This window comes from Musca autumnalis, unplaced genomic scaffold, assembly GCF_047663935.1.
Source record: "Musca autumnalis isolate F117 unplaced genomic scaffold, ASM4766393v1 scaffold_4, whole genome shotgun sequence".
Lineage (NCBI taxonomy): Eukaryota > Metazoa > Arthropoda > Insecta > Diptera > Muscidae > Musca > Musca autumnalis.
Window position 1 is genome coordinate 20094467 of NW_027411977.1, and position 21986 is coordinate 20116452.

General features: G+C 34.9%; 1 protein-coding gene across 2 annotated transcripts in view; it reads right to left on the minus strand.

Annotated features, from left to right (window-relative positions):
* TrpA1 (Transient receptor potential cation channel A1) overlaps positions 1 to 21986 on the minus strand; it is a 176589-nt gene that overhangs the window by 57033 nt on the left and 97570 nt on the right. For both annotated transcript variants that reach the window (XM_073983842.1, XM_073983841.1), the window contains one exon: positions 4538 to 4726. In XM_073983842.1, coding sequence (XP_073839943.1) covers positions 4538 to 4726 — 189 coding nt within the window. The remainder of the gene's footprint in view (positions 1 to 4537; positions 4727 to 21986) is intronic.

Consider the following 21986-nt stretch of genomic DNA (forward strand, 5'->3'; position numbering starts at 1 on the left):
GAAGGAGCGTGACACTGAGGCAACAATTCTGATTGGATTAGCTGTTGAAGAAAGTGAAGTTCATCGTATTGCAAATTGTGCAAATGCAAAAACAGCTTGGGACACACTTAAATCGTATCACGAAAAATCTTCATTGAGTAATAAGGTGAAACTTATGAGATATATTTGTGAACTCAAATTACAACCTGGGGAAGATATGGATTCCCACACAACAAAAATGAAGATAATCAGGGCAATCATGAATAAAAATTCCGTGCGGAATTTTTCCCTTTCCCCAATTTTACAATTTTTTATTTCCATATTTATGTTCATAAAGGGGATATTTTTGTCGATTCGGCTAGAATATTGCATAATTAAGTGATCCTAGCAGATTTAAATATTTTAAAATATCGATTTTAAAAGAATTTCTCTTTTCAAAATTATTTTCCTTGCGGAAAATTCCGCGGGAAATATTCATGATAACCATGATTGTTTTCAAAGTTGCAATCGTTGGGTGAAAATTTGTCAGAGTCGTGGATTATTTCTATGCTATTGAGTAGCCTGCCTGCTACATATGACACACTTATAACTGCTCTTGAAGTTAGAGATGAGAAAGATCTTACAATGACTGTTGTGGAGAATAAATTATTGGAAGAGCATGATAAATTAAAGAAAAGGCAAGCCGGTGAAGACTCTGTATTGAAAACAACGAATAAAGGTGTAAACAAAAAGAAAATTATTTGTCACCATTGCCACGGTGTTGGGCACATAAGGAGAAATTGCTGGAAGTTAAAAAATAAGCAATCGGATGAACACAAAGCAAAAATTGCACAAGAAAATTTGGATATGAAGAATACGTGTTTCATTATGAGCGGTGCTGAAAGTGAATGGGTTGTTGATTCTGGAGCGACGTGCCATATTTGCAGTGCAAAAGATCAATTTATGGAACTGGATACATCATGGCGTGAAAAGGTTACAATTGCAAATGGTGATGCTGTTTATTCGAGTGGTAAAGGAGTGTGCAAAATTAAAATGATGAATAATAAAGGCGCTGAAGTGATCATCACTGTTGAAGATGTTCTCTTCATTCCATCATTTTAAGGAAATCTACTTTCAGTGAAGAGATTGTCGACTAGGGGCTATACCTTTACATTTACTGGTAATATTTGCAAATTAAGCGACGATAAGGGCGTGCAAATCGGTTTGGCAGATTTGGTCAACAATTTGTACCAATTGCGTTGTAAACGTACCGAAAAGGCAAATGTTGTTACGTGCAAAATGGATCGTCGCCAAAATTATTACCATAAATTATTTGGACACCGAGACATCAGTGCTGTTAAATCTATGCAAGTTGGTATGCTGGAAAATAATTTTAATATTGTGGATTGCGGAGTAAGAAAGACTTGTGAGGTATGCACCAAATGTAAATTGACTCAAAAACCCTTTCCAAAAATGTCAAAGTCAAAAACTGGGGAAGTGTTGGAAGTTATCCACACAGACGTTTGTGGACCCATGCAAACAATAACACCTGGAAAGAAGAAATATGTGTTGACATTTATTGATGATTATAGCTGTTACACCGTTGTATACCTGTTACATGAAAAATCTGAAGTATTCCCAAAATTGAAGGAGTTTGTTGAAATGGTAAAAAATAAATTTGGAAGGTATCCCAAATGTTTTAGATCGGATAACGGTGGGGAATATAAATCCAAACAAATGGTTGATTTTCTTAGTAGTCGTGGCATAAAATCTCAGTTCACTGTCCCCTATTGCCCACAACAAAATGGCGTGGCTGAACGAAAAAATCGGTATTTGATGGAAATGGCCCGATGTCTTCTGGAAGAAGCTGAATTACCAAAACAGTATTGGGGTGAAGCAGTCATGTGTGCATATTATCTGCAAAATAGATTGATTTCAAATTCCGTTCCGTGTACACCGTATGAAAGGTGGGAAGGTTCAAAACCAAATATTGAAAATTTAAATATTTTTGGAACAAAGGCTTATGTTTTGATACCCCATGTACAAAGAAAGAATTTGGATAATAAATCAAAGCTGTTAACCTTCATGGGATATGACGAAGAAAGCAGAGGATTGCGGTTTGTTGATACTGCTACAAATAAAGTGACAATAAGCAGAGATTTTAGATTTGTGAATTCAAATGAAAGTGTTGAGGCCAAAGGCGATAAAGTCAAACAACCCAGTCAACTAGAAATCAGCGTTTTGTCAAAAAGGGAAATAGGTGAAATAGATTCTGATGACGTCATGAACTCTCGAGGTGATTCGTACTGTAGTTTGAGCAGCGATTTGGAATATTTTTCTGATAATGAAGAAAAAGAGGTGCCTACTACAAGTAATGTTAATCAAAACGAAAATGTCTACGTAGATCATCAAGAAGAAATAAAGGTGTTCGTCCTGCTCGATACTCAGCATGTGTCATGGAATCCGAATCAATTATCGAACCAAAGACTTATAAGGAAGCCGTATTGTCGAAACAAAAAGAAAAGTGGTCTGCTGCGATGCAGGAGGAGATGGATTCTATGTTAAAAAATGATACTTGGGAGTTGGTTACTAAACCTGAAAAGGCTAATGTGATTGGATGTAAATGGATTTACAAATTAAAAACTAATAGCGATGGCAACGCTATAAGCTCGCCTTGTTGCAAAGGGATTCAATCAGAAATACGGAACTGATTATGATGAAGTATTCGCACCTGTAACACGGCAATCAACGTTTCGTATATTACTTTCTATTACTGGACAAAAGAACATGCAAATTCACCATATGGACGTAAAGTGTGCATTCCTAAATGGAAAACTGAAGGAGACCATTTATATGGCGCAACCACCTGGTTTTGTGGAAGGCGATTCAAACAAGGTTTGTAAGCTGAAGAAAAGCATTTACGGTTTGAAGCAAGCAGCAAATGTTTGGAACAATGCTATTAATGATATTTTGATTAATAATGGTTTTTCGAGAAGTAAGGCTGATTCCTGCTGTTATACCAAAATCATCAATGGGGAAGAATTATTTATATTGCTGTATGTTGATGATTTGTTGGTGGCTTCGAGAAATGAAAATTTGATTGCGGATGTTGGTAAAATGTTGAGTAATCATTTTGAAATCAAGAATCTCGGTCCAGTGTCAAAATTTGTGGGAATTGAAGTCAAGAGGACAAGCAGAGGTGAATTTCTAATTGGCCAGAAAACGTACATCAATGAGGTAATTAACAAATTTGGACTTCAAGATTCTAAAATTGCAAAGTATCCGTTAGAACCATCATATGGAAAATAAATTCTGATCCGTTGTTAAGAAATAATGTATATCAAAGTCTGTTGGGTCACTTGCTGTATGTTGCCGTTAACACCCGTCCAGATATTGCGGCAAGTATATCCATTTTATCAAAGAAAATAAGTTGTCCTTCGCAAGAAAAGATTATATTGATAAAAAGGTCATCGATTGTAATTATTGCCAGTCCGAAGAAATGCTTGCAGATATGCTGACTAAACCACTACCTTTGTCAAAGCTGGAGAAATTTAGAACATTGGCACAAGTCGTGTACAATTGAGGAGGAGTGCTGATATTTCCAATTGTACATCATATGTGCTTGGTAACCCTGCTATGAGAATACCTAGATAAATAACAATAATATTATGTGTGGCAACATTGTTCTTATATACAAATGCAACAGTATTCTCGCATACTCATTTATGTTCTCTCTTCTCTTATTTATTGCATTTTATATTGTCTGCCATATTACATGTGTCACACATATCATCCATCATTGTACATAATACATAATTTACTTTTGTAACGTTTAGTTAGTTGTCTTACATCTTTCCTTCAATAAAGAACTGAATTATAAAATAGAAAACGATCCTCGTGCCTCCACATTCATTTTCTATAGGTGAACGCAGAATTGGCAGGTCAAAGAATAGATGGCGCAAACAAGTGGATGAAGAGATGACAAGGCGCGGTATTCCAGAAAGAGAAGCAATAGACAGAGAGAAATGGAGATATTTTCTTAGTTCGGCCTATAGAACAAATGTTCTGTAATGTGCCAGCTATGTAAGTAAGTAGTTCATTGACGAATTGATCAATGTTTAATTGAAGTATTGGCCAATGGTTATTTTATTACTTTATCAGTGGTTGTTGACTCATTTGCAATTAATTACATTTTTGATCCTTTGGTCAAAAGTTAATTGATGAATAGTTATTGAATTCATAGCTAGGGGTATTGGATATTGATCAGTGATTAAGAAATCTATTGATTAAGAAATTGGTTAATTTACTAATTGGTCAATTGTTAATTAAGTCATTTGCGAGTAGTCAATTGATTAATTGTAAATAGTTAAAATAGCAATTGATCAATAGATAATTCACACATTGGTCTATTATTCGATCCGCATCTAAATCGGTCCTTGACCCGTTATAGAAGAAGATATGACTTCTTGCTCCTTTAGTTAAGAGTCAAATTTAAATACATTTACGTTTACGATTAAATCAAATTTACTTTTAAATTTGTAATTTTACCCTTATTATTTAAATCTTTCATATTACTCACCTGTGCACAGGCCAAATGTACCGGCGTTGACAAGTCATGCTGTTGTGTTGATATTTTCGCACCAGATTTCAAACACAATTCGACAGCTTTGATATCACCACCGTGGACAGCAGAATGCAATGGAACATTACCCTCCGAATCATAGAATGAAATCATCTCTTCGCGGGGACAATTTTGTTGTTCACCCCACTACAAATGCAGGAAAATATCATAAGAAGCAGCAGCAGGAAAAAGAAAACAAAAATTCAAGTAAGTACAAAATTTAAGTGATATATTTTTCTTGGAAATTTAAATTTAGTTTATTTTTAAATGTTTGTGGTGGCAAATAGTTTTTACAAATACCTAAGGAGGGGAATTACCAAAAACAAATGACACAATATTACTAGGGACACGATTATTAATACGATGGGATATTCTACTTTGTACTTTTTTGGGAGGGGTCTGGTCACACTCTTGACACTTAGTCAAACAGTTACGTTTATTGGCAGTGCAACATATAGACGAATAATTGCTGACACTTTATTTTATGTTGTCGTTTTGTTTGAGTTTCCTTTGTAATTCGATAAGACGGAGAGGGGGAGAGAGATAGGTAGGTGCCAGGGCGTGGATTTCAAGGTCGTTTACAAAAATATAAACAGAAATTTGCTTACAATGAAAATTAAACGTTTTTGGCTAACGTTCAAACTTTGTCTATTTTGTTTATTTAACTGATTGATGTATTTCGATAATTCCTGATTGATGTATTTCAATAAATTGAATTTTCCGAGTTTTGATTGATTTATCTTCTGCTATTTTATACGACATTCTAGATGTTTTAATCTTTCAAAGAATTTTAACTCCTTGAATAATTTCTTACTAATTTCTGGCCACATTGTTTCATTAATCTATTGGAAAATTTTGTGCAACCTCTTTGAAAATTTCTATGTAGTTATTTCGATTATTTCAAGGATATTTAGCACATATTCACAGAGTTTATACGAAATTTGTAGGAAGTATGGGTAGTGGTTTTACATGGCTTATCGATGTTAACATTTAAACAAGTAAAAACAGCATTGTCAGTTATATACCACTGAGCTTTGAAAAGAAGACAAAAACCAATACGAGGAGAAATGGACCAAAATGACGCATGAACAAGTAAAAAAGTATCAGTTAGCTGTGCTGACGGAGATATACCCTCAGCCACTGACCAAAAATAATAAAACAAAAAACAATAAAACCAAACCAAACACAATAATTATGCAGTATATAAAATATATTGATTTTGTATCACGAGTTAGCTTTAAAATCTGTATGTACCGTAATGTGGGGCTATACCAAATCATTGACACATACCAAACATTTTAGTAACCAAACTTCTTTATAAAGGACTCGAAATATTAAATTACGTTAAGCTAAGTTTGCAAGAAATTTTTGAAAAGGTTTTAGTTTTAGAGTTATCTTGCACAGTAGCCATTTTAGTATGTGCCGTCAGGGTTTTGGAGTTTTTGGGTCAATATATCAGGAAGTATGGACTTGCGCAAGAAAAAAAATTGTAACGTCGTAAAGGGAGCCGTAAAGGGAACCTACAGAAAAAATTTTCAAAAATGATCCGCGAGGAGCTCTTATTCTTCACTTTATCCGAATTTGGTGTGGGAGGTACCCGAAGGAGTAGACCGGTATAGTCCACATTCGAAACCGGTCTATACCTGAAAGGAATAATACGATGTGCATAGTTTGGACCAAATCGATTGCTCCCTTCTAGAGTTATCGTTAAAACCATTTTACATAAAAATTTTGAACATGGCCCTTCTTCGAACTTAAACTAAGTTTGACAAAATATTACGATACTCAAAATTCGGTTCGGATCGGTTGATCCGTTCTAGAGTTATAGTGCGCACCAGCCAGACAGACGGACATGGCTAAATCTACTCCAAATTGTTTGAAATGAATTTCGTCCAAACATACTTGGGGTCTAAAACCGTTATATCTGTGAAGCAAATTTTATAACATTTATAACTAAAAAACATGGTAAGTTATATACCATTGAGCTTTGAAAAGAAGACAAAAACCAATACTAGGAGAAATAGAACAAAATGGTGCATGAAAGATCCAATACCAGCCACGAATCCTTAATTTATTTATTTAAATAAAGACACCAGTTTCGTAGGTGCCTATAGAAGCTTTCGGATCCTTCATGGTTTTTAGTAATAAACATGTAAACAAGTAAAAAAGTATCAGTTTGCTTTGCCGGCAGAGATATACCCTCAGCCCATGTGAATTGAAACACTTTTTGGATATGTGAACTTGCCGACAAAAATGTGGATTAGGATTAAAGTTCAAAAGTGTTGCAGAGGAGGTTCTTAATGGAATGGACCGATATAGTCCATTATCGAAGTGGATCTTATTTTGGGAGACACATCTTTTCGATAGATATCGCGCCAACTAGGCATTTCAGTGGGTCATTGTATAACTTTTGGACCAGTATGGCATTAAGCATGGATTTGTCCACAGAAAACATAATATCGCTATAAACAGGACCATATCGAACAGCATCAGTATGCATTTCCAAAGGATTTTCGAACAGACCCTAAACTGCACTTGAACACAAATGTTGAACTTTTGTGGGGGAGGTATCCTAAGGAGAGGACCGGTATGGACCATTTAAGAAGTTTAACTAAATTTGGACAAAATGTTAGGAGATCCAAAGTTTGGACCAAATTGGTTGATCCGTTCAAGAGATATAGTGCATACCATTTTAGTGACATTTTTAAACATTGGGGGAAGTACCGGAAGCTGTGGACCGGTATTGCCCATCTTCGAACTGAAACTGGAGTTTAGACAAAATATGACGAAGGCCAAATTTTGGACCAAATAGGTTGATCAGTTCGAGAGTTATGGTGCTCTTCAGCCAATACATATGGTACCATAGGGGTTTTTACACCTTTCGAGTTGTTTTCTCAAGAAGTATAGACTTGCGCCTAAAAAACTTTTACCTTCGTAATTGAGGCGGCGAATGTAAGTTACTTCAACAAAAATCAAAGCGATTCGGAAGCAGGTCTTAAAGTGAACTTATGCGAAATTTTGTGTGATAGCTACCCGAAGTAGTGGACAAATAAAGTCCATATTCGCACCTGATCTATATCTGGGAGATATATTTGAATTTGTAAAATATGGACCAAATTGGTCACTACCTTCAAGAGTTATGGTGCGCAAAATTTTTCCGAACCTTTTTTGAACATTTGTTTTGGAGGTACCTGAAGGAGTAGACCGATGTGAGTTATCTTCGAGCTTAAACTAATTTGAACAAAATATTATGAAGGCCAAATTTTGGATCGAATCGGCAGATCCGTTCGAGAGTTATCTTGCATTGCAACCACCACACACAGTGTCAAAGGGGTTTTTTGAACCCTTCAGGCTATTTTCTCAGAAAGTAGGGTTTTCCCCCTGATGAAACTTGTACCGTCGTATGGGGGCCGTAAATACAAGATACTTCAACAAAAACCAAAACGATTCGAGAGCAGGCCCTAAACTATACTTTTCCGAAATTTTGTGTGGGAGGTACCCGAAGGCGTGGACCGTTTAAGTCCATATTGGAACCTCATCTAAGTTTGGTAGAAATTCCACGATGTCAAAACTTTGGACCAAATCGGTTACTCCCTTTAAGAGTTATCGTGCGCACAAATTTTCCGAACATTTTCGAACTTTTGTGGGGGAGGTACCGGAAGGAGTGGATGAGGCACATTTTGCCCGTATGAAAGTGTAAATACCCTTGTTAGCATAAATTTAAAAAATTTCGGAAAAATTGTTCGTACGGTAACTTTTGAAGGGAGTGGCCGAATTGGTCCATACTTTACACATCCTAATATATCTACCAGATATAGATCAGATTCAAATATGGACTATATTTGTCCACTTCATCCAGTACCCCCAAACAAAATTTCGGATAAGTTCACTTTAAGTCCTGCTATCGAATCACTTTGATTTTTGTTGAAGCAACTTGCATTCGCTGCCTCAATTGCGAAGGTAAACGTTTTTTCAGGGGCAAATCCACACTTCTTGAGAAAACAGTCCGAAAGGTGTAAAAAACCATATGGCACCATATGTAGTGGCTGGAGATCCACATCAATAATGGTCAATATCCATTCCTTTAAGTATTTCCTCCGCAAAACTTTTGCTCTTTAATCCTTATCAACATTTTTGTCGTTTCATACGCCCAAAATTTTTAAATCCTTCTAAATACATACGTTTTGTGGGAAAAATTGTTTCAATGTACACAGGCTGTGGGTATATCTCTGTTGACCAAGCCGACGGATACTTTTTTACTTGTTTCCCCAGAAATTTGGGCCAACAAAAATATGGATTTGGATTAAAGCTCAAAAGTGTTGCGTACCTCCCAGCAAAAATACTCATTATAAAACCCCCTACTAACCCATTATTTTAACAAGGGCATGTCGCTCGAAATATTTAGTTATTTTTTGACCACTTATATAGGTAGTTACTTAAAATCGCGACTAATTATTTAATTACTTATTTAACTGGTCAGAAATAACTACTTATTTCGAACGACATACTAGTTACCTAAGGGAATGGACCGACACAGTCAATTTGGGAAGTGTGTCTTATTTTGGGAATCATTCCTCATGATAGATATCGCGGACAATTATATCAGGAAACATGGACTTGCCCGAAAAACATAATATCGCTCTAAACAGGGCCGCTAGGAGTAACTCGAACCCACCATTAACCGTACTTAAACGAAAACGTTGAACATTTGTGTGGGTGGTACCCTAAGGAATTGGCCGATAGGGACCACTTTTGAACTTATTCTTAGTTTGAACAAAATATTTCCAGATCCAAGGTTGGGACCAAATTGATTAGTCAAACTGTGGACCAATACGGCTCGGGAGTTGAAGTGCGCACACCAGTCACTACACATGCTGGCGGTAGGGTTTTTAAATCTTTGGGGTCATTTTCTAAAGAAGTGTGGACTTGCCACTCAAAAAACTTGTACCATCGTAATAGGGGACTTGAGTACAAAAATCAAAGCGATGCGAGAGAAGGTGTTAAACTGAACTTTTCCCAAATTTTGTGTGGGAGGTACCCGAAGGAATGAACCTATATAATCCATATTATTACCTTATCTATGTCTGGTAGAAATTTCACGATGTGCAAAGTATAGACCAAATCTCTTCAAGAGTTATCATGCGTACAATTTTCCGAATATTTTTGAACTTTTGTGAAGGAAGTACCTGAAGGAGTTGACCGATATAACCAATCTTCGAATTTAAACTAAGTTTGGACAAAATATTAGGAAAGCCAAATTTTGGACCCAATCGGTTTATCCGTTCGAGAGTTATCGTGCGCTCCAGCCATTACACATGGTGCCGCAGGGGTTTTTTTACAGCTGTTGGTCTTTTTTCTCAGGAATTATGGACTTGCCCCTGAAAAAACTTGTTTCGTCGTAATAGGGGCCTTGAGGGAAACCTGTTGCAAGAAAAATCTAAATGATTCGGGAGGAGGTCCTAACCTGCACTTTTTGGTATGGGAGGTACACGAAGGAATTGATATATATAGTCCATATTATAACCTCGTCTATATCTTGTAGAAATATTACGATGTGCAAAATATTAATAAGGAAAAATGTTCAACTGAATCGGCTGCTCCGTTTGAGAGATATAGTGCTCTTCAACCACTACACATGTTAACTTAGGGGTTGTTTACAGCCTTTCTCAGGAAGTAGGACTTGCCTCTGAAAAAACTTCCATCGTTGTAATGGGGGCAGCGAATACAAGTAGCTGCGATAAAAATCAAAGCAATGCGAAAAGCAGGTTTTAAACTCAACTTTTCCAAAATTTTGTATGGGAGGTACCCACAGGTGTGGACCAATAGAGTCCATATTGGAACCTCATCTATGTCTTGTAGAAATTCCACGGTCTGCAAAGTATGGGTTTAAACTACGCTCAATTAGAAAAAATTTAAGTCATATTTGGTTGTAGGATTCGAGTGATTACTGTTTTTTCTTCATTTTTCAAAATTTGTCAATAAAAAAAAGAATTTTTCATATTGGACCAATATTAAAGAAGTTTCAAGTATTACTTTGCATATAGGTTTTACAGTATTTGACTTTTTCAATGCGCGAAATCTCTGGAATCTTAAAATATACTAAAATGTTTCGATGATGAGCAGCACTACCACAAAAAAAGAAAAAATAAATAAAATAAAGCAAATCAAAAACCATTTTTTTTGAAAAAGTGACCGATTTCACTCAGAAATCCCCGTTAGCATAAATGCTGTGGGTATAAAAATATATTTTTTGTTTTTTTTTTACATCAATAAGGAAACGTGATTAACTGTATTAAGATAAGGGAGAATTTAGAAATTCCGGACGCTAGTTGAACCACCAACAAAGGATATCCTTGTACAGTCCCATTAGTATTAATTGTTCTATTTCAGAATCTGCAAGAGTCTACTATTTTAGAAATTTTGACAATTTTTTCTTTCTTTGCAGGTTCTGAAACAGGACAATTGTTGAAAATAGCGTTTGTTTTATTGATACTTTGTTTTAAAAAATAATTATGCTCATTGATCTGAAAAGAAATATTTTCTTCCCGGACCGTTGGAAATTTTAAAATATTGCATTAAGTCTTTATTTTATGTACATTCGTATAACATTTTAAATTGTTTGTTACTCAGCTGCAACCAATATCAACTATTGTAGGATACTGGACGAAAAGGCACACAGTTCATAATAATAATTTTGTCAGCTTCAAGTGACATCGTACATGCATGTACTTATGTATGTACAACTGTTAATATTTCTTGGATATACTGACACTCAAAGAGGTAAACATAGTATTTTATATCACTATTCTTTCACTTCCTAATCTTGTACAGTTATTCAAGTATTCAAATATTTGTTTTATTAAAATTTCTTAATCGAAATCAATAGCAATGGTCCGATGGCGTGGTGATGGATTTTAATTTATTATTGAAAAGTTCTTAACTACGAATCAACTTGGGGTTGACATCCCCAAGGAAGGTATTAGAAAACTTGTCATTTATGTACAAACAATAATACAAATATTTTGTAACTAAAGGAACTTTTCTTTTAGTAGCTAACTTCATTAACCCGTAAAAATAATGTTGAAAATTTGGGAAATTGGTATAACAATGAATATTTATATACAGCAGTAGAATTTCGTAGCAGTTCCCCCATTGGTATATTAGAGAGTAAGAAAAAAAATATCCTTTAAAGTTTCTACACAACAGCATAACAACATGATAATCGAATTAAACCCCCTATTGCAATAAACAATATTGACAATGATTCGTATGTATATCGTTAACACATCTGTACAAATATTTTGGTATTTTTCTCTTCTCAGAAAAATTACAGGCTCAAAAAAAGTCCTCTATTAAATTTAATTTTTGTTTATTTAATTTGAAGACCACACACTAATTTATCGGGTATATTCTTAGGCACACTTCACCTCTCACTTCACGCCTAAAATGTTTTGTTCACCCCATTTACTCCTATTTTTTGCGAAATTGTTGGGGTTTAAACAATGGCACTAAACACTAAAATGTTGCTAGTAGGACGATATCATTATAAACAATACCTGTAATGCTTCTCCTTGGGTCCTGTGGTAAAGAAGCAAATTCTCTGTTATATTAATTGTAGTCTATTAGATGAAACTACATTTCCAGTCTGCAAGGAAGCCATAATCATTTACATAAAATGTTTTAATACATTTCATGTCCGACAAACTAAAAACGACAAGCTAAACGTTTTGCCATCCCTTTTATTTGACATTAATAATACCAACAAAGTCAAAGTGAACATCTTAAGGTTCATAAACACTTAAGATTTTTGGGAAGCTTGACGAAAATGCACGCACATACATATACTAAAAACGCTATGTTTACTCTAAGAAAATTCCCAACTTCATGTGACCTTATATGGCTTTGTTTCATAAACATGATGACATGCATGTGTATTAGTTACAACTTTTAGGTAAATCCTCTTGTTGTTGGTAAACAAAACAATCCATATGGACCTCTTCATATTAGAATATTTGTTTTATTAAATATCCTTAATGCTAAAAACTATAGCAATGATTGGTTGCCGTAGTAATGGAGTTTATTAAATTTATTATTTCTTAAGTCGAAAGTATCTGGGGATATCATTGATGACATTAGATGGAGTTTCGTATCAAATTGATATTAAATGTTTATTGGTTGGCATGGGAAATTAGTTAACATACCCCCATTATTGTAAGTCTTCTTTTGTTATAGTTTGGATTTACCGAACAAATTTATAGCGTTCCGGTTATCTTAAAGTTGAAAGTGATGATTGAATTTCAAGGAGGAGCTTCTTGGCATTAACTTTCAATGTAAAAATTATATTTTTAATGTCTCCAAATTAGTTTATTTTGCGTTTTCAAATCCATCAGATAGTAAAAGAACACATAAAATAATGGCCCATAATATAATATTTTAATAATGATTTCTTGTAGCTTAAGGCATTCTTATTTCTTACGTAGTTTAAAGTAAAGTATATATTTTAAGACTATATCGACGCCTTCAAACAATAGTATGCTAAGTCGACTTAGCATGTTTTCAAGTTCTTTACATTTTTATATTTAACGTCCTTTAACTTAAATTCTGTCAAATTTTGGTAATAATCGGACAATGCGAACAGGAGTTATAAACAAATATTTACTTAGCATAGTACTGAAGGTCAAAGAAATTTCCAAACTTTTAGAGCTTGTCCTGCAAAACTCACTGTTCAGAATTAGCAAACTATTATTTGGAGGTGTCGAACGTCCTTTAACTTATATTCTGTCAAATTTTGGTAATGATCGGTCAATCCGAACAGAAGTTATAAACAAATATTGACTTAGCATAGTACTGAAGTTCAAAAAAATGTCCACACTTTGAGAGCTTCTACTGCAGAACTCACTTTTTAGACTTAGCATACATACAAAAATAATCAGTCGGCTTTGCCCACAGCTAAATAGTATCAGCCTATTATAGACGTAAATGTTATATGAACGGATCCCTAATTTTCAAAAAATAGCATTTTAGTAGATGGATAAAGTTGGAAGTTCCCAAACGATCCAAGATCCGATTATAACCTCAAGCGCTAATTTGTCGGGGCAGGTATCAGAACCAGTAGATCTAATGATGTGGAGAATAAAATTATAGTTGTAATAGAGACCATAATTCCACAAACACATAATATATATATTTACATTTTTATTTTATATTCTATATTGTATATTTAATATTTTATATATTATATTTTATTATTTTCGAAGAACTGAGGAAGGCACATAAATCATGGGATCAAATAGAAACTTTAGGTTTAAATCGAAATAATTGGAAATAAAAATAGAGTGAAATAAAAATAAAATAAAAAAATAAAAATAAATAAAATTAAAAAATATAAATAAATAAAATTAAAAAATAAAAAAAAAATAAAATAAAAAAACACAAATATTGTATTTTTGCCTTATTAAGGCGAAGTTTATTTATAGTGAATTTTTTTATTTAATTAATTAATTCTCCTTCGAGTCGAGCTTTTCATAGATTGAAAAATTAGGAGTCTACCGAAGTCCCACGCATCCAACCATTACGCTACGTTTCACGGGTGGTTAAGCCTATCTTCAGGCGTATTGGGATGTTGTTTTTTGTGGCAGACGAAAGCAAAGCTTCGGTAGACTCCTAATTTTTCAATGTATCTCTTAGGTCGTGAAAGCTCAACTCGAAAGAGAATTAATTAATTAAAAACAAAAATAATTATAAAAACAAGTAAGAAAAGTCTATAGTCGGACGAAGCCGACCATGGGATACCCTATACCACTATCCCTGGGCTATAGCTCTCCACGGAACTTCTTTTGATTGATGAATGATTGTGAAAATTTAATTATCAAATATCAGAGATGTAATGTATAATACTTATGACCAAAACCAAAAAGTTATCAAGCATGACAAAGACATTTTTGTAACAGGAAAGGAAAATTTAGTTCACACAAACTAAAATGTAATGAAACCCACTACTACTACTTCCGTTGTTTAACCGCTACGTTATTGAAATTTTTACCAATTGCACACAAAAGTTACAGTCCATTTAACACGCTAGGTATTATCTGATCTTCAAGTTAATTTGTACGCTTCTTCTTCATCATAAACTCTAACTTTGTTTAAAATTTTGCGGGTTATTATTTTGACCTACAGAGCCCCTACAAAATTGGTTAAAATGTTGTTTTTGGTCCATTTCATCCCCTGAACATTTCACGATCATCACCAAAAACTAATCATTTCTATTCTGGCCCGAACCCAACCTCCTTAAAAAATTCGTTACAATCGGTCGATAATTGCGGCCTTAAGCTTGTTTACAATTTTTAATGGACGGACACACACCGCTAAATCGCTTTATCTCGTCGAGATATGAATTTCGGCATACCAAATAAGGGGTCTAGGACGAATATTTCGTGGTGTTACATAAACTTTTGGAGAGCCAATAAGTAGCATGGGATAAAAATGTGGTTCTCTACACAGAACCCATTATATATTAGGCAGTAGGCCCGTTATCTAGCAAACACTTTATTGCAATTTACATCAGAGGAAAGGTCAGTAGTTTTTTCCATATGTAGGCTACTTTGCGAAATATATATGTCCTCAAGGAATTAAAATATATATCGACCAAAAATAAAATTTTTATATTGTTCTACGAAAGTAATGGTCCATTTCACCCGCAAAAGAATATCAGATCATCATTTAAAATTGAAGGCATCATTTTCAACCTATACTCTTACCCGGTGCAAAATTTCGTGACTATTGATGTATAATTGCGACTTCTATTGAGTTTATTATTACACTACAAACAAATAACGGAATATATTAGGCTGTAACTCTGTTATCTGATCATGCACACCAACATAATTGGCATCAATTGAAAGGTCAAGCGTTCCACTTTCAAGTATATCTCACTTGTCCGGAATGTCACTCCCAGGAATTAAGATATAAGCTGTATATTAAAATTTTTCACAATTTTCACACAAAAGTTTTGGTCCATTTAACCCTCTAAATATTATCCGATCGCCATCTCAAATTGCAAGCTTCTCCTTTGTGATATACTCTTGCCTTATTTAAAATTACGCGTTGATCGGACTATTATTGAGACCTACAGAGCCGCTAGAAAATTGGATAAATATTATGTTTTTGGTCCATTTCACCCGCTAAATATTTCACGATCATCACCAATAAGAATAGGGATCTATTCTGATCAGAACCCGACCTCCATACAAAATTTGGTGACGATCGGTCCATAATTGCGGCCTGGAGCGTGTTTACAATTTATAATGGACAGACGGACGGACGGACGGAGGGACGGACGGACACACATCTCAAAATCGCTTTATCTCGTCGAGATATGAAGATTGGTATACCACATTGGCGGTCTCCGACGAATATTTCGCGGTGTTACATGAATTTTTACCAAAACTAACTTATAATACCCTTTTCCACATTGTGGTATAGGGTATAATAAAATAAGATACAAATAAAATAAAAACAAGTAAGAAAGTATCTGTCAGCTTTGCTGACCAAATATAATAATTAAGCCGTATATAAAATATATTGATTTTCTGTCAAGAGTTTGATTCAAAATACGTGCAATCTGTAGATACCGTAATGTGTGGCTTCCAAATCATATACCAAAAATTTTTGGTAAGTAAACTTCATGTAGAACTCGAAATACTAAATTAAGTTAAACTAAGTTTGGAAGAAATTTTTTGAAAAAGTTTGAGAGTTGTCATGATCGCTATAAATTTTAGTATGTGCCTTCAGGGTATTTTGGATACATTGAGTCATTATCGCAGGAAATATGGACTTACTGCGGAAAAAATTGTACCGTTGCAATAGGGACCGTGAAAACAACCTTCTGTAAAAAATTTAAATAAATCCGAGACGATCCCTAAAACTGCACTTTTCCAAAATTTTGTGTCGGAGGTACCCGAAGAACGGTACCGATAGGGTCCATATTCCAAGCCGATACATGACTGGATGAAATAATACGACGTGCAAAGTCTGTACCAATCTGAAACTATCTTGCGGATTTGTCATTTTGGTTGGTGCTGTGTGGGTTTCTTGGATCTTTTAGGCCAATATCTCAAGAAGTACGGGCTTGTGTAAGAAAACATTGCACCATCGTAAAGGGGGCCGCGAGGACAACCTTGTTAAGAAAAGTTCAAAACGATCCAAGGGGAGCTCTTAAACTTCATTTTATCCGAATTTTGTGTGGGAGGTACCCGAAGGAGTGGACCGATATAGTCCATATTCGAACCCGATATATATCTGGAAGGAATAACACGATGTGCAATTCGATTGCTCCCTTCGAGAGTTATCGTTCACACCAGTTTACAGAAAAAATTTGAACTTTTGTGGGAAGGAGGTACCCGAAGCAGGAGACCGATATGACCCATATTCGAAGTTAAAATAAGTTTGGACAAAATATTACGATACCTAAAATTTGGTTCGAATCGATTGATCCGTTCGAGAGTTACCGTGCGCACCAGCCAGACAGACCGACAGACAGACGGACGGACATGGCTAAATCAAATCCAAATTGTCTGACACGAATTTCGTCCAAACATATTTGGGGTCTAAAACCGCTTTTTCAATGAGGCACATTTTTGGTCGTATCAAAGTGTATATACCCTTTCTAGCCTAAAGGCAGAGGGTAAAATGAAATAAAAAACTCTAAAATAGAGTTTAGTCTAACTGATTTGTGAGGTGGTTCGGTGGGGGTTGTTCGGAGGTTGGAAGTTCGGAATGGGGGTTCGTAGGGTGGTTCAGAGCGGGTTGGTTGGGAGGTTGGAAATTCGGAATGTGGTTGTTCGCATGTTGGAAGTTCAGAAGGGTGTGGTTCGCAGGGTGGAAGTTCTGAGGGCGATGGGAGAGGGAAGTTCAGAAGGGGTGGTTCGGAGGGTGGAAGTTCGTAAAAATTAAATCGATCCTTCTACTTTATTGTCATTACCGTGTTTTCAATATTTCCGAACAAAATCTCCCATCGTAACGTTTTAAAAAGTTTACTATTTTAACAATGTACATTGGCAAAGAAGACGTTTACCGAGCAAATTTTAGGCAAACTTATATGCAAAAAACAAAATGCAAAGTTTTTTGTGGAAATCTTAGCTAAAATACACTTGGCAGTTGCAACTTTTAACTTAGCAGAAGAGGACGTTTGTGGAACAGAAATCAAAAAGAGAGCAACAATTTTTTGGAAAGTTGATAAGTTGTTTCGTGGAATATGGCCCTGGATATTAATAATAATAATTGTATATTTTTTATGTTTTTTTATTATATATTTTTATATCAGAAGCCGGTCTGCGTTGCTGGCCCGTCGTAATGAGGTTTAATGAAAATGTTTTATAGACTTTATGCTTGACAATTCAAGCATAGGTATTTTCTACCTCACTTCTTCGGTCCATTGTCAAACCGAGAAGGATTCTAAATTTACCAACAGATTTTGTCTGTAACCTTTCTTTTCTCTTACGGACTTTGCCAGATTTTTTCGTCCATTGATGCTGTTTAGGATTTATGATCGCCCATGTCCCCTATCCTTATCCTAAAGCGATCTAATTATAAAAGTTAAAAAAAAATGGTTCAGTCGAATTCTTCCGCTTATTGAGACTTATATGTTTCAGTTTTTCATACCTGATGGACCGTTGAACTTCATCATTTAAGGAAATTTGTAAATATATCGTTTTTTCTTGATCGGGGGCGCAACCCCCGTTGTCTCGAACATTAATTTGCAAGCCGAAGCACTCATAATTTATGCAAATGTAGCGATTATAAAACAATAGGCTCCCGAAGCTCGTCAACAAATAAATAGCATTTTGGATCACGGAATATTCCTGAACATTTTCTGAAAATTGCATGAAATTAGGTTCATTAGTTTTGGAAAAATAATGTATTGAAAAGAGAGGGCGTTGTCATCAGTTTTAAAGATATAACATATCGTCTGCTCCGTCGGAAAAGGTCGTAAGTCCACTTTTTTTGGAAATCGCGTTTTTGCTACAGGATGATAGTACAAGTCAAAACACGTCGTATGATACAAAGAAAATGCTAGTATGTCGCGTTTTTCTATACGTTTTGCCCTTGTCGGAAAAGGTCGTAAGTCCACAAAACGTACAAATTTGAGTACGAAAAGGTCGTAAATCCACAGGAAAATATATACTTTAAAAGAATACTACAGCTAATGTAGTTCAGATATAATGATTAACGTCATACATGATTGGGGTACAATGTAAAGAACTAGCCTACACCTTTGGATGATAATCGGATGATATTTGGCAGAGCCTGTGGACCAAACTTTTGAACAAAAATGTGATAATTTCTATATTGCAACGAAAATTTACATTTGAAATCCATTTTCCCCTATAAGCGAAATGATTATGAAAGATGGACTTCTGGCCTTTTCATTGATACAAATTGGGATGCTGTATGCGTTCAAATACCTCATGTATTGAAAAATTTGTAAAAAAATTAAAATTTTTACTGTTTTTTCTGTCGTATGGTTGTGGTTTCTCTAGGGACATTTATTCACATAACGAGATTAGTTTGTATTCTGAATTCAATAAAGTAATACCTTCTAACGGACGGGTAAGTGCAATGTTTATATTATTAAATGATTCTAAAATAATAATTGATTGAAATGTTATTAAACTAAGAGGACATCATGGTTTTTGCTAACACAGAGCAGTGTGAATTTAGAATGGAATTAGACGATGCTGTCATGGGTCTAGTTCCATATGGTTTTCATGGTGATTCTTAAAGCTCTGATGATAACCTTCCTAAACGTAGGAAGACATTACATGCTGAAGATTCTACATGGTTTGCAGACAAAAACAAAAGATGCAGTGAGTTGGGGCAGAAATACTTGGACAAAAAAGGATACTATTTGGGATTATAATGTAGCTAAGAAACCACGTACATTAAAGGAATTAATCATGAAATTTAATTGAAGGAAAAGGTCGTAAGGCAAAAATACAAGGTCATAACTACACCGTGTCATGTTTTATATTAAATATTAGCCGAACCGGTCCACGTTGCTGGCCCTTGAAACAGTTTCTTATGTCAATTAAATGTTTTTGTATCGGAAGTTAGTTGAGATATGCATATGAATATTAATAACAAGTAAGAACGTCGTTAAATTCGGTAGACTAAATACCAAATTTCAGCAATTTCGGTAAAACAATGTGGCTAACCTTCAAAATACCGAAATTCGGGAGGCACCGTGTGCACCCTGTGCATAATCTGAAAATAGAATAAGTATTTAGGGTCGGAGATTCAACAACCGTTGCCTCGCAAATTAATTTTCTGACCGATACTTTCATAACTTTTGCAAAAAAGCCTTTTTTAAAAAATAGGGCCTGCCTCCTCCGAAATTCAAAAACTATAAAGCCTATTTTCACCTGGGTTGTTCCTTGTATATTCTCTGAAATTTTCAAAAAAAAAAAACAGTTCAGCCGTTTTTGAGTCTATGCGGAACATACAAACATACACACATTGTCTTTTATATAAGAGTTCACACAAAAGTTTTGGTCCATTAAACCCGCTAATAATGATCTCATCACCAAGCTTATTCTTTGTCTTAAATCATTCTTAAAATTTCGCTCCGATCGGAATATTACTGCGATCTACAGGACAGCTACAAAGTCGGGTAAAAATTGTGGGTTTGGTCCATTTTACACCTTTCGATCATAACCAACATCTAATGGGGTCACTTCTGGTCGGAACCCGACCTCTCCACAAAATTTCGTGACAATCGGTCCAAAATTGAGACCTGGAGTTTTATTACAATTGATAATGGATGGACGGACACACATAGCTAGATCGCTTTATCTCGTCAAGATATGAACAAATGGCAAGCGGAGGGGGTCTACGACGAATACTTCGCGATGTTACACGAATATTGGACAAAACACACTTATAGTACATTTTCCACATTGTTTTGTAAAGTATAAATATTTTATTTTAAAAACGTCCGTAAATTGTAGGAAAAGGTCGTAAGTCCCTACAAAAATACAAAACTGTACAAGGAAAAGGTCGTAAGTCCAAAGAACTCCAATTATCTCCCAAACGCGACGGAATTTTATCAAACAAAGTACAGGTATTGAAGCGGAATAAATAAACGAAAAATGCTGCTTTTACCACCATAATAAAATCTTTAATACAGAAAGCGCTGGAATGTTTTTTCTTCCTCCTGAAAAATTTATTGAGAGGGACTTACGACCTTTTCCGACGGAGCAGACGATATTTAAAAAAAAAGTGGGAAGTATCCGGTATTTTGGCTCCAAATATGTACCTAGGGTACACACAACCCCATTTCCTTCCAAAATTAATGCTGAAACTGATATAATCATAAGTTTTGCTTATACCTATAGAGTTTAAAAGAAAGGCATGGGGAAGGTACCCCTTCAGTAGTATTGGAGTTATGACATATTAAAAAAAATAGGCGTGGTCGGGTAAATAAAGAAGTACCTAAATTGTAGATTAATCCGTAAATTTTTAAACCGATACATGCATAATGTTTGCAAATATAACGTTATTTAAAATATCGCATAGGGGAGGCACCCCTCCTCCTCTGAAATTCAATAAAATACGTAGCCTGTTTTCGGAGGCCATCCCTGTACTTTCCCTGACAATTTCAGTAGTTTTTGCAGAAAAGATTTAAATTGAAAGTTGGAAAAAGTGGGCGTGGTAAACTTTTCTTTCCATAAAAACCTAAGTTGGGTTATGACAGCATTTGATATTTTCATAAAGATAAGGCGTTTTTTTTAAATATGTCCCCTTCAAAATTCAACATAATATGCATACTATTTTCACCGGGAGCCATCCCTGTACATCCCTCGAAATTTTCAGTAGTCTTTGGGTCCTAAAAAAGTGGGTAAGGTCGGAGACACAACCACAATTGTCTCGCAAATTAACTTCCAAATACATAGATACAATCGTAATTATTGTAAATATAATATTTTTAAAAAATAGGGTATAGGGGAAGTTCCCCGCCCCTTCCGAAATTCAACTAAATTTGTAACCCTGTACATTTCCTGACAATTTCAGAAAAATCGGTTCAGTAGTTTTTGTAGAAAAGATAAAACTTGAAAATGAAAAAAGTGGGCGTAAAAGTGGGTGTGGTGAATTATTCTTTGCATAAAAACCTAAGTCGAGTTATGGCGAACATTTCACAGAAAGAATTATCCAAATCGGTCCAGCCGATTTGCCATTACCAACGGACGACATTTGGTTTTTATTTATATCAATTTTATATTTTATATCCTACATTTTATGTTTTTATTTTATATTTTAAATTTTATATTCTACATTTTATGTTTTTATTTTATATTTAATACTAACTTACCCGGTTCCGCGTTGCTGGCCCGTCGTTTTGGATTTCCGTGTA